This window comes from Schistocerca americana, chromosome 9 (genome assembly GCF_021461395.2).
Source record: "Schistocerca americana isolate TAMUIC-IGC-003095 chromosome 9, iqSchAmer2.1, whole genome shotgun sequence".
In the NCBI taxonomy this organism is placed as follows: Eukaryota; Metazoa; Arthropoda; class Insecta; order Orthoptera; family Acrididae; genus Schistocerca; species Schistocerca americana.
This window is the reverse complement of record NC_060127.1, coordinates 104,757,680-104,770,967: the sequence shown is the minus strand read 5'-3', so window position 1 is coordinate 104,770,967 and position 13,288 is coordinate 104,757,680. Positions and strand designations below refer to the sequence as shown.

Here is a 13,288-nt window from a genome sequence, read left to right as displayed (position 1 = left end):
GAATTTTTGCAAACGAACGACCTCCACTTTGCCGTAATTCGGTATGATTTCCATACGGCCACTATTCGCATTTTTATGTCTCTTTACAGCCACCTTTGTACTACCGTACCACATTTATTCCTTCTTAGTAATTAATGGACCTGAGGACTTAATAAGAGGCGAAACCGGATATCTAATAATTAAAGAAGATCAAGGTCTGTCGCTTCTTTTCAAAAACCCTTGCACGGTTCCGAATAGTTCCGTAGCCTTCATTGAATCCTTAAGAGTCACTGAATAAGGAATGTCTGTAGCACGAATCAGCTGTTTTACGTGGGCCTGCCGAAAACAACGCAAAGGACTGAGATAGGAGAAACATGGAGGCTGCGAAACATGTCACGCCCTATCTCTCAATCTGTCACAGTCGATATCATCCAGTGCTGCGAATGAACTGTGCTGGAGGCGCATCACGTGTAAGCCACCTGTTTCCTCTTATTTGCAGAGGGCATGTTCTGCAACAGGTTTGGAAGTGTTCTGAATGAGGTCCTTGTATACAGCTAAGACGCGTTGGATGCACATTTGGATCTACCCAGGCAGCAATTTGCTGTACGAGGTTTGAAAGGATAAAGAATCATTGATAATGCAACAAAACATCGAAGATAAGTGCATACTCGCACAAAAAATAGCGACTATGTATTTTTACTGATACCATTGATGCTAGAATGGGAACTGGGGTTGTAAGCCCAAAATTTGTCTGTGTTATTAATTTTTTCTCTATGCTTAAGTTATACTGTGGGAGATTTCGCTATTATAAGATTCCACCATCCGAAACCTGCAAAGTACGCTATACGTAACTGAGAATTCACAAGTTAAAACTCTGGCTAAAAATAGTGAGTAGCTGGTTCTCAGTTATTGAATGCGTTCTATGCAAGTTTGTAATAGTTTTCCCGAACTCGAGTTTATCTCCTTTATCAGTTTATAAAGCGATATGGCGTTTCCTTCATTTGCCTCTAATTATTAAACAAAAATACACGACTGGCCATTAAAACTGCTACACCACGAAGATGACGTGCTACAGACGCGAAATTTAACCGACAGGAAGAAGATGCTGTGATATGCAAATGATAGCTTTTCAAAGCATTCACACAAGGTTGGCGCCGGTTGCGACACCTACAACGTGCTGACATGAGGAAAGTTTCCAACCGAATTTCTCATACACAAACAGCAGTTGACCGGCGTTGCATGATGAAACGTTGTTGTGATGCCCGTGTAAGGAGTAGAAATACGTACCATCACGTTTCCGACTTTGATAAAGGTCGGATTGTAGCCTATCGCGATTGCAGTTTATCGTATAGCGCGACATTGCTGCTCCCGTTGGTCGAGATCCAATGACTGTTAGCAGAATATGAAATCGGTGGGTTCAGAAGGGTAATACGGAACGCCTTGCTGGATCCCAACGGCCTCGTACCACTAGCCGTCGAGATGACAGGCATCATATCCGCATGGCTGTAACGGATCGTGCACCCACGTCTCGATCCCCGAGTCAGCAGATAGGGACGTTTGCAAGACGACAACCATCTGCACGAACAGTTCGACAACGTTTGCAGCAGCGTGGACTATCAGCTCGGAGACCGTGGCTGCGGTTACCATTGACGCCGCATCACAGACAGGAGCGCCTGCGATGGTGTACTCGACGACGAACCTGGGTTCACGAATGGCAACACGTCATTTTTTCGGATGAATCCAGGTTGTGTTTACAGCATCATGATGGTCGCATCCGTGTTTGGCGACATCGCGATGAACGCACATTGGAAGCGTGTATTCCTCATCGCCATACTGGCGTATCACCAGGCGTGATGGTATGGGGTGCCACTGGTTACACGTCTCGGTCACCTCTTGTTCGCATTGACGGCACTTTGAACAGTGAACGTTACATTTCAGATGTGTTACGACCCGTGGCTCTACCCTTCATTCGATCCCTGCGAAACCCTACATTTCAGCAGGTTAATGCACGACCGCATGTTGCAGGTCCTGTACGGGTCTTTGTGGATACAGAAAATGTTCGACTGCTGCCCTGGCCAGCACATTCTCCAGATCTCTCACCAATTGAAAACGTCTGGTCAATGGTGGCCGATCAACTGACTCGTCATAGTACGGCAGTCACTACTCTTGCTGAACTGTGGTATCGTGTTGAAGCTGCATGGGCAGCTGTGCCTGTACACGCCATTCAAGCTCTGTTTGACTCAATGCTCAGGCGTATGAAGGCCGTTATTACGGCCAGAGGTGGTTGTTCTGGGTACTGCTTTCTCAGTATCTGTTGTTGTTGTGGTCTTCAGTCCTGAGACTGGTTTGATGCAGCTCTCCATGCTACTCTATGCTGTGCAAGCTTCTTCATCTCCCAGTATGTACTGCACCCTACATCCTTCTTCATCTGTTTAGTGTATTCATCTCTTGGTCTCCCTCTACGATTTTTATACCCTCCACGCTGCCCTCCAATACCAAATTGGTGATCCCTTGATGCCTCAGAACATGTCCTACCAACCAATCTCTTCTTCTAGTCAAGTTGTGCCACTAACTTCTCCCCAATCCTATTCAATACCTCCTCATTAGTTATGTGTTCTACCCATCTAACCTTCAGCATTCTTCTGCAGCACCACATTTCGAAAGCTTCTATTCTCTTCTTGTCCAAACTATTTATCGTCCATGTTTCACTTTCATACATGGCTACACTCCATACAAATGCTTTCAGAAACTACTTCCTGACACTTAAATCTATACTCGTTAACAAATTTCTCTTCTTCAGAAACGCTTTCCTTGCCATTGCCAGTCTACATTTTATATCCTCTCTACTTCGACCATTATCAGTTATTTTGCTCCCCAAATAGCAAAACTCCTTTACTACTTTAAGTGTCTCATTTCCTAATCTAATTCCCTCAGCATCACCCGACTTAATTCGACTACATTCCATTATCCTTGTTTTGCTTTTGTTGATGTTCATCTTATATCCTCCTTTCAAGACATTATCCATTCCGTTCAACTGTTCTTCCAAGTCCTTTGCTGTTTCTGACAGAATTACAATGTCATCGGCGAACGTCAAAGTTTTTATTTCTTCTCCATGGATTTTAATACCTACTCCGAATTTTTCTTTTGTTTCCTTCACTGCTTGCTCAATATAAAGATCGAATAACATCGGGGAGAGGCTACAACCCTGTCTCACTCCCTTCCCAACCGCTGCTTCCCTTTCATGTCCCTCTCCTCTTATAACTGCCATCTGGTTTCTGTACAAATTGTAAATAGCCTTTCGCTCCCTGTATTTTACCCATGCCACCTTCACAATTTGAAAGAGAGTATTCCAGTCAACATTGTCAAAAGCTTTCTCTATGTCTACAAATGCTAGAAACGTAGGTTTGCCTTTCCTTAATGTTTTCTCTAAGATAGTAAAAAAACTAGTGAAATGTATTAGGTTGGTGCAAAAGTTCGTAGCATTTTTACTTTGCTTGTTGACATTCCGATTACTATTGGTTTAATTTATCGATAATCTTTTTTCATTTGTAGTTCACTGTTGCTATGTGAATTGTTATTTTGTCATTTGGAGATAGCCAGTAGAGCGTGGACGCTAGAAAATGGAATGTCAAGTGGAGAAATTGAAACACTTCCGATGTATTCTTCCGTTTGAGTGCAATGGAGGCAGCCGGAAACATTTGCGCCGTATATGGGGATAATAATGCCTCTGCAAGGAGCACGGCAAGAAAATGGTTTTCTTGTATTAAGGAGGAACGTTCTGACATACACGAAGACTTTCAGGGTTTGGTAATGATCGTTTAAACGGACTAATTCACAATGATCCACGTTAGTATATTTGAAGAACTGTGATGAATTCACCATCGTGCGACACTTGCATGCAATGGGGAAGGTACAAAAATAGCGTGTTTGGGTACCGCATCCTCTAAGCCAAAGTCACAAAAATGAGCTAGCGCCCAATGTACATCTCTGCTTGCTCGTTATCAATTATCTCGTGAACAAGAGCTATACAGTATCGTTACTGGTGGCGAGAAATTCTGTCTTTATGCTAACGCCAAGGAAAGGAAAAGAGTGGTAGAGCAAAGCAGCAACTCCCTGTAAGAAGACCTACCCGCATCCACGACAGATAATGTTAACGTAACTGGTGGAACAGCTGTTGTGTTTACCAAATTAATGAAAAAACGCTACGAACTCATGCACCAACCCAATAACACGAAGGAGCGTTCTCGAGATCCACAGCTCCCTTGGTGTGGGGGAGCTACTGGATATGAGCACAGGAATGACTTGGTAATACTGTTGAAAGAAGGCTCAATCTGCGACAATCTGTGGCTACAATCAGAAACCATGCTGTCACATCGATCACGGCCCAATGGCATTTTACAGCAGGTTGATGGAGGGCCCGACATTGCAACCCACACCAGAAATATGAAGATGTGCAGATCCTTGAATGGTCTGCCTGTCCCTCTGATTTGGTCCCACAGAGCACGCATGGGATGCGAAGGGAAGACGCATACTTCCGTGCCAACCTCAGTCATTATGAACTGACACAGCATGCGTTTCAGGTATGGCAAGAAATCCCTCGAGACCACATTCGAAGCCTGTTTGGTTCCAAGCCAGGACGAATACAAGAGCCTATTCACGCCCTGGGCGCCACGCCTCAAACTGCTGCTCACAGACATCAGTTCAGAAGGGACTCAAAGTTCGATCATTTAATCCCCCTCACGTGATAAAAATACCCACGAAGTTTGATTACTCTCGGACTGGTAGTTCAGGGTGTAGCACTTCACAATTTCAGGTCTGCGTGGACGCCCATCATTGTAGGAGGCGAATCGGAGCTCTGTTTGCGCCGACGAACTGAATATGCGGTTGCGAATATGAACATTTACCTCGGACGTAATACCAGTTTATCGTAAGATCATCCAGCACTCCGCGTTTCGTCTTCAGAATCACAAGTGATGAAGCTCTCTTACCCGATACAAATCTCTGGAATACCGCTAGATTTATAACAGTATACCTAATGGCAGACGGAGAAGTAAGTTCATGCGTGCCCCGTGAAATGGGTAGGGACACTGACACTGTTTATCATTTATGCTTTGAATATTCAGTTCAGCTCGTACGTTATCATTTCTCTTTTTATCCATTAAAGTGTGTCCAGCCACGTAGCTAAGAAAGTTCATTTTGTGTGTTTCTATTGTTCTTTCGTCTCCGCTCTTACGGGTTCAGTCTTCATATGCATAGAGCTGTGCAGGTATAGCCGTCACCTTACTGAACTTTGGCAGGCTACTTTCCCAACGTCCTGCGTATAATGCCACAGAAACAGCTGAACAGATCTGACTTATTTTGTATTCTACTATTTACATCTCATGTAATACAGCACCCTAATTATGTAAATGTATTAGCTTACACTATGATCTCTCATGAGCTGGTGTCCTAAAAACGCCACTACTCAGAACTCCATAAAAAAAGCAAGCCCTGCTATTCATACGTGAACGAAACATTGTACAGAACAACGGGAAGTGCCCTCTACCATGTACTTCATTTATATGACAAAGCAGACAAAGTTCGCTACAATTTCAGAGCTTTCGCGCTTGATGCACCTTTCTGTAATGAAGTACTGTCTGTAAGAAATCTGCACAAATATTCCGACAGATCTCGATAAGATTCCAGTGGAGCAAAATTTGAGAACTTGCTTTATTTGTTCATAAACGCAAAATTCTGCACTTGAAATAAAGCAAAACTCTTGTATCCTATGGCTGAAATATCAGTGAATTACATATTAAATGTCAACTCATGCCAAATACCTGGGTATAACAATTTGCGGGGATGTGAACTGGAATGGTCACATAGACTATGTCGTAGGTACAGCAGGAAGCTGACTATGGTTTGTTCGTAGGGGACTGGGAAAATGTACTCAATCTCGCTCGTACAACCCATTCTAGAATGTTGTTCAAGTGTGAGGAACCCATGATAAACAGAACTAACAGCTTTATATGACTCGCCTGATAGCGTTAAGGAAATAGTGAAAAAAATCTGAATTAACAAACGCTTGAAGACAGGAATGTAGGAATATACAACAGCCCCCGCGTATCGTTGCTGCAGGAACAGGGGAGACAAGTTTCGGCTAATTACCACGTACACCGAGTCATTGTTATCCCGCTCCATAGGTGACTGAAACGGGAACATATATGAGGATACGCCGGACAGCGACTAGGACAACTGAAGTTCAGAGGAATGCTATTGCACGACTACACTTGCGTATACAGTCCGCAAGCAACCTTGCGCTGTTCGTCTACCATCATTACTCCCCATTTTTTGTTTCATTCGCTAATGTTCTGTGGAGAGAACAATTGTCGGTAAGCCTCCGTGTGATCTTAAATCTTGCAAATTTCACAATCAAGATTTCTCGTGAGATATACGTACGAGGGAGTACTGAGACGGTCACAAAGCAATCCTTGGGTTGTGGAATACTTTTTTAATGAAACAGCCAATCCAAGTAATTGCAACGCAGATTGATCAAACTGACGTTAAAATAGAGAAAAACGGACTAACAGCATATAACGGAACCACATATAAACAGAAGGCAAAAATCAATACTTTCAATTATACCGAACTGAAATATGCATTTCGGTCACATACAACTGCCCGATGCATCAGACAGTCGGGAGACGACAGCACAAACCATGTTCCTACAGGTTCAACTTGTGTTAGAGATCACCTATTAGTCGAATAGCAGGAATGCACGTAACTAAAAGACAATGCAACAAACCTCAGGGGCAGTCAAATGAAGAGAGACAGATGGGAAACACGTAAGTATACTTTATTATCCCAAAAGTACCCGCCATAGCTGTTAATACATTTATTCTAGTGTGAGACAAGACGATCAATGTCTTCATGGAAAAATGTGAGTGCCTACGGAATTATGAGTCTATCCAAGCATGCGCTGCTGCTTCTCAAGCAAATCGGCAGCCACGAATGTCTTTCTTCAGGGTTGCAAAAATATGGACATCACATGGGGCGAGAACCGGAACGTATGCAGGATGTGTAAGGACTTCCCAGTGAAACTTCTGCAGCGTACTTGAAGTAAACTTGATAACATGCGGACAGGCATTTTGCTAGCACGTTGTTTCAACTACGCTGCAAAAGTTGCGCTAGAAAGCCCTTATTCTAATGTACAATGGTGTCAACACAATGATCGCACATCCTTCTTCCCATACAGGTTACAGGCTTTCGCAAGAACTACTTAATCTTTCTTCGAAGAAATCCCATTTAACTTCACAGCGCATATCAGACACTTCCTTATGACCTACACTTACCTGTTACTATCTAACAGTGCGTCTCTGAATTCTTTCAATGTATGTTGTCATTCATACTTATTAAGACTCAAAATACTGGAAGACTATTCAAGATTAGGATGCACTTATATCTTGTATGTGACTTCCTTTACACCTGCATAACGTTTTCCGAGAACCCTCCAAACAACTGCCTTTCATTCATTCGCCTTTCCTAATACTAATTTTAAGTGATGGTCTCATTTGATATAGCTTCTCGGCGTTACCCCTAATACTTGTATGACGCGACGTGCTCTAGATGTTCACCACTCTTCTTGCGCTCAGATGCTGAGTTCTTTTCTTTGCCACAGTTGTTATATTGCATCCACCCTCGGGTTTTAAGCAGCTTTCTTTATGAATTACCCAATATAAAATTATTGCAAAGAATATTACTCAAACTGGCGTCAAACGCTGGCAAAAACAGACCAACAGTATATACCTTAACAGCAAAGACATAAGTCGGTAAGTGCTTTCAATTATCGCAGATTCCAATGTGCATAACTTATCGGTCACACACAATTGCTTAATGCATCAGTCTGTCAGGAGACGGCGCACAAATCATATCCCGCAGGACCAAGTCATATTTTAGATCTTCTACGAGAAGAACAGCAGGAAAACAGGCGAACGACTGTAGATAAAAACAGACTAGAACACTACATACACTCTTCTGGGTAGTTTTTGAGGGGGTGTCCCTCACCCGTAAGGCACATGCCTGGATTCATATAATCACTCCCTCAGAAACTAGTAAAAACAAATTTAGTAACCAGAAAAAAGTCCCAGATTTTATAAATAACTACATAAAGCAAAAAAGCAAAGACGGAAGAGTCTGCCTAGTCACCAAAATGTCTCGCAAAGTTTACCACCACAGTGCGATCAGTCCCTTGCCCGAGTAGAAGTCGATGAACAGACTGAACGCAGCTGTTGGCATATCTAGTAAGGCAGAACTTCACTACGATGGGCGGTGTGTGTGTGTGTGTGTGTGTGTGTGTGTGTGTGTGTTTGGGGGGGAGGGGAGGGGGAGCACAGACAATCGCCATTCATGCTTTCCACAGTCTGGTACATAAACTGAACCGACTGCTCTTGACGTCGTCTTAGACGCAGTCTGCTGACGGACATAAATGACATGGTCATGCAGTTTGCATCTAGCGATTTGTAATCTCATATTTTAATTTACATCAAGTCTGCATGCTATCAACGCAATTAGACTTATTCTAACCTAGGCTTAGCTTGCTATGTATTCGTTTAACTAATGCGTCTTGGGCGCTTCTCTTATAGTAAAATATTTAAAATTCGGTTTTCCACTAGCTATTTTTAAAACTGTCATTCCGACTCAAGGTCAATGGCAGCGACACTACTACTGCACTTCAGCACTAGCCACAGGGCAAGAACCGACGCATATTCGGAAATAAACATTCCAGTAAATAACAGTTGCTGCCAAATGCACACCACATCTTTTGACTCAAATGAAATTTATTATTTCCTTTCTCCCTTTTTCCAAATTACACAATGACAATTTTTTTTATAACGAAACGCCTGGATTTTTTAAACTGAGCATGTACACAAGGAATTACGGCATTTTTTGTATCATTACGCATGTTAGCAGTACCTACTGCGTAGAAAAGATACAAACTTTCTTCGTTACCACCGTCATACACTGTCTTAGTCGGCGATACGGGACTATGCGTAAGTCTACTGGTGTTGCAGAAATTTCGCGAATGCTATCAGCTGCACGGCTCGCAACGGTGATGATTCACTGGCACTCATCGAACAGATGCAAAATTTGTCACCTTTTTTCTGCTGGTAAATTTTAAGACCCCTAACACAAACATCTCATGATGCAAGCATAAAATGTATCCTGTGGCAGACGACGGGCAGTAAAAACATTGGGTAGCAAGAAATTACTATTTTTCAGACCCCCGATAAAGGTAAAAAACGAAACTACAGCATAATCGAACATTTTTGTTTTCGTCTACTTATACAGAGATTGACACCAACGATATAGAAGGTCTTAGCACGTCATCACTCAGTAAACATTAAGCTCAATTCAACGATCTACATCAGCTGTTAATGCCGTCAGCGCAGTAACAGATTCATAAAAGTACCATTAATTTAGCCCAAGAAGTGGCGTGAGGGACATTTTCATGCATTTGGCGCTGCAAAGTGAGCTCCGACCCTGCCCTCGGAACCAAAATGCAGCGTGTAAATATTATGGTCTCGCATCCACAGTTAGTCAGCCAAATCAAGATTAAGAACAGCGTGTGATATCGGACCATTCACATGAGAAGTTTACACATAGCAACAGAACATGCGATATTGCAATTAACCTAGAGCAGCGCACACGACAAGACCAGCTGACAACCGTTACACCTGGCTGTCAACAAAACACTCTTGTTCCTCAATGAACATTCGTTCATACATTTGGTAAACCAATTCTCTGGGCGCTCTTAAAATATGTAATGCAAGAGTTCCATAACGTAAAGGGCAATGGGCGTGACTTTTAACAGATTTCCTAAATGCTGTCACGTTTGGAACCTCGTGGCCTGACAGATGACAGGTACAAGGGGAAGTTCCTCACTTTCTAGTTAGCTTGTTTACCTGACTCGAAGCTATTGCATCAAGTCTGTGACTAAGAAGACTGAACCTAACAGGTATCTCGCATATACGGTTCACCCGAGATTAGGAAACCGTATCACACATATGTTGTATGCATGTAGGAAAAGGAAATAGTGCCGACCAAAGTAACATACTGTAAAATAACTGCAACCCTTCCGTTTGATACACGGAAATTTTGTTAGGAAGTCCCACACTGACGCCATTCGAGAAACATAATCGTGACACTCCTCTCAAACTAAGTAAAAATTACAACTGGAAAAGAAAATGCTTTAATATAAGACGAAACTAGGTCACAAAATGTTTAGTGGGCAATAACATTTCCAATTTCAATTGTGTATGAAATGTGCGAGCCGGCCACAAACCTCTGGAAAGAAGCTGTAAGCAGCGAAACGAAACAAAAACAGTGACTTGTCATTTTTACACACCACGAACGCGTATGTCTCGTAGTCGCTCAGCGTGACGGGGATGATGTAAACATAAGATTTTTTGGTAAAACGATTTTGTCTTCTCTTTATCGACCTGAGAGCGGTTGCCAATGAACGACTCGGCTTCTAATTCCAATACTATACACTAGAAATACATAAAAATCCCTTACTGAGCATGTCACAGTCGCATATTTACAGCCGGCTGATTATGAAACAGGGCAACAGGGACCTGAGACCAAAAAATCTACTTGTATTTGATATTAAGCAAATCAACTGTCAGATTTTTTCTATACATTTGACAACAGAGACTTTTGTATATTCAGAGGAACCACATATAAATGAAAATACTTTCGAAATAATACAGGATACCTGACAAATGTGTTAGCCAGCATGGAGGATGTCAACGGGTCTGGTCCGTGCGCGTCGTCCCATCGGGGTGAAGACAGCAAGAGGGTACTCACCTTTAGACTTATTCTTATGCACCAACATGAGCATCTGCTGCGTCTCCCAGGAGTCGGGGCGCTTAGCTTGCACCACCACCGAGCTGTCCATAGCGGCCGACACTGGTGAGGCCGCACTCACGAGCACCATTGAGGAACCATGGGGAGCCGTCGCCGTCTCTAGTTGCTGCGAGGGCTCCAGAATTGACGGCACCAGTCACGCAGTCAACACGGAAAAACAACACAGCAGCTACCGATAACACCAACACCACAACGCACCCCGTATCAGTTTGCCTGAATCCTCATCAGAAATGGTGTACTACACATTTATGACGAATAACGCTGTACAACAAAATTCCGGACGGTCAGAACCCCTTCTCAAAGGTTATTTCCATCTATGTTGCCCGGGTGGGTCATAATAACGCACAATACCATTCATTACACACTGTTACAACATAACCTCAACCAGGTTTTCACGGAGTATAAAAACTGCACTCAAAACAAAACAGTATCTTCCAATATTTCTCAGAACTCTCTTTACACAGCAAGTTCCGTTATGTATATATCTCTGACGCTAGAGAGTAGCAATATAAAAACCACACACACAAAAAAAACACTTCTAATATTCGATCGGGGCATGAAATTTATTTATCTTCAGAGGGTAAAAATTGATTTTCCTATGCTCTAAATCGTAATCGCAACCTGAGAAGATCTTTCCGCATTCCACCTGATAACGTGCCCACCCCCGTCACAACCGTAATGGACTCGCCCACTAGGGTCAAAAGCACGGCAAGCAAAATAACAACACGGCTCGGCGTAGAGGCACACGAGGTGGACCGCAGTAGTGCTGTATGCGGAGGTGGCCGAAGATACGTAGGGTAAGATCCAGCATGAAACTTTGCTCTAGCATCCAGGCGTTGTGTTAAAACACACTTTCTGCTGTTATTAGGTGCGACGCAGTGGTGCCGCGCGAAGGCTCCTTACACCGGACTAGACAAAGGACGACGTACCACAACAAACCGGGACACACAAACAGCACAAGCGATTTCTTCTTCGCCTCGCACTTGCACGGCACACGCAGAGAACTAAAAATCACTGATCACTTGTGGAGCGAGGTCCCGGCGTCGAAACGATATCCGATGTGGCCATCGTCAAGAGTCACCACGGCTGCACGTGACTGTTATTACAAGCTACACCAAACATCCGGAAACTCAGCAACTAGCACACCCCAACATGGCAGACAGCGACTGGCGTGGTCGGGCGAAGTCCTTTAGTTCCGCATCCCGCCGCTTGGTGACACTAGCGGCACTGCTCAGTCACAGGATAGCCAACACAACTTCGCACCAGATGACTGTGCGGTTAGGTGTTTAGACCGTGGCTAGCAGCACACGTGATCCAAAGACAAATTGCAGATAAGAAATCTGATTCGCTACTTGGACGGGGAGCCGTCATAGTGACGACGCTAGGAGGAGATCGCTATGAAATAGGCCGTAGGATGAAGTAAGGAACATAGGTCTCAAGTATTACAAAAGACTCTTCGCATACATCCGTACGAATGCTAAGCGATGTGATTCCGCAGTCTCCATTGGCGATTACTTGCTTATGACGTCAGTAACTGGCGACCTACTGCCAATGAGAATTCAGCTTTCAATAACAGAGCGGAATTCGGACTCGCAAGGCTAGTCTTCCCATCTCTTCAAGGGTAACCGCATCATGGATTACTATTGGGTGAATGAACGGCGGAACTGTGTTCACTATGCAGAAAACAGCCCTTGTTACTGACTGCCATGACGCTGTAATTAGTTAGCCACTACTTTACTGGGTTTCACAAACCTGTTTGATGTTTTGAAAGAGACAAACTACAGATAACTAAAATTAATATTCTAAAAAACTAAAAATTATTTTTTTCGAACACTATTTCCCATTTTTTTCTCATGTTATGTGGTGGGAAATGCACATACAAAATGCAATTAGATGGAGAAACACAGTAGTCCGGTGACATTATTGGTAATGATAACGCAATAAGTTTGAATAATTTGAAAGTAGCTCAAGGGCTAACGTATCACAATAGAGATGCGAGCTTAGTGGCAAGTCTTACTCGTTAAGAACTGATTTGTAGTATCGGTGTGACAATCGTCGCAGAAAAAGTAAAGCATTTTTTAAATATTTCATTAACGATTATGTTCTAAATTGTGCTGCCTTACAACAATTAACGGCCACTTATAGTGTGTCGAACAAATCATACTAACGTACACGTTTGCTTAAGCATTACGTTACTTTTACTGTACTCGTTTGAGCCATTTGCTTAGCTGCGAAGCGTTCGGGTGACTGGATGCGCCTGCCATCTGCTGGCGGAAACTGTAATCTTGCGTACTTGCAGTTCAACATCCTTTTGGGAAGAAAAAGTTTACATAAATTGTCACGCAACCTATATGCGCCGTTATCGTTTGGGACCCCCATATTTGAGAGTGTTGTATCTTAGACT

General features: G+C 43.2%; 1 protein-coding gene across 1 annotated transcript in view; it reads right to left on the bottom strand.

Moving 5' to 3' along the window:
- LOC124551030 (serine/threonine-protein kinase minibrain) overlaps positions 1-12,302 on the bottom strand; it is a 476,580-nt gene extending 464,278 nt beyond the window's left edge. Inside the window, exon 1 of the mRNA XM_047125882.1 lies at positions 10,825-12,302. Coding sequence (XP_046981838.1) covers positions 10,825-10,954 — 130 coding nt within the window. The 5' untranslated portion in view covers positions 10,955-12,302. The remainder of the gene's footprint in view (positions 1-10,824) is intronic.
- Between the last annotated feature and the right edge of the window lie 986 nt (positions 12,303-13,288).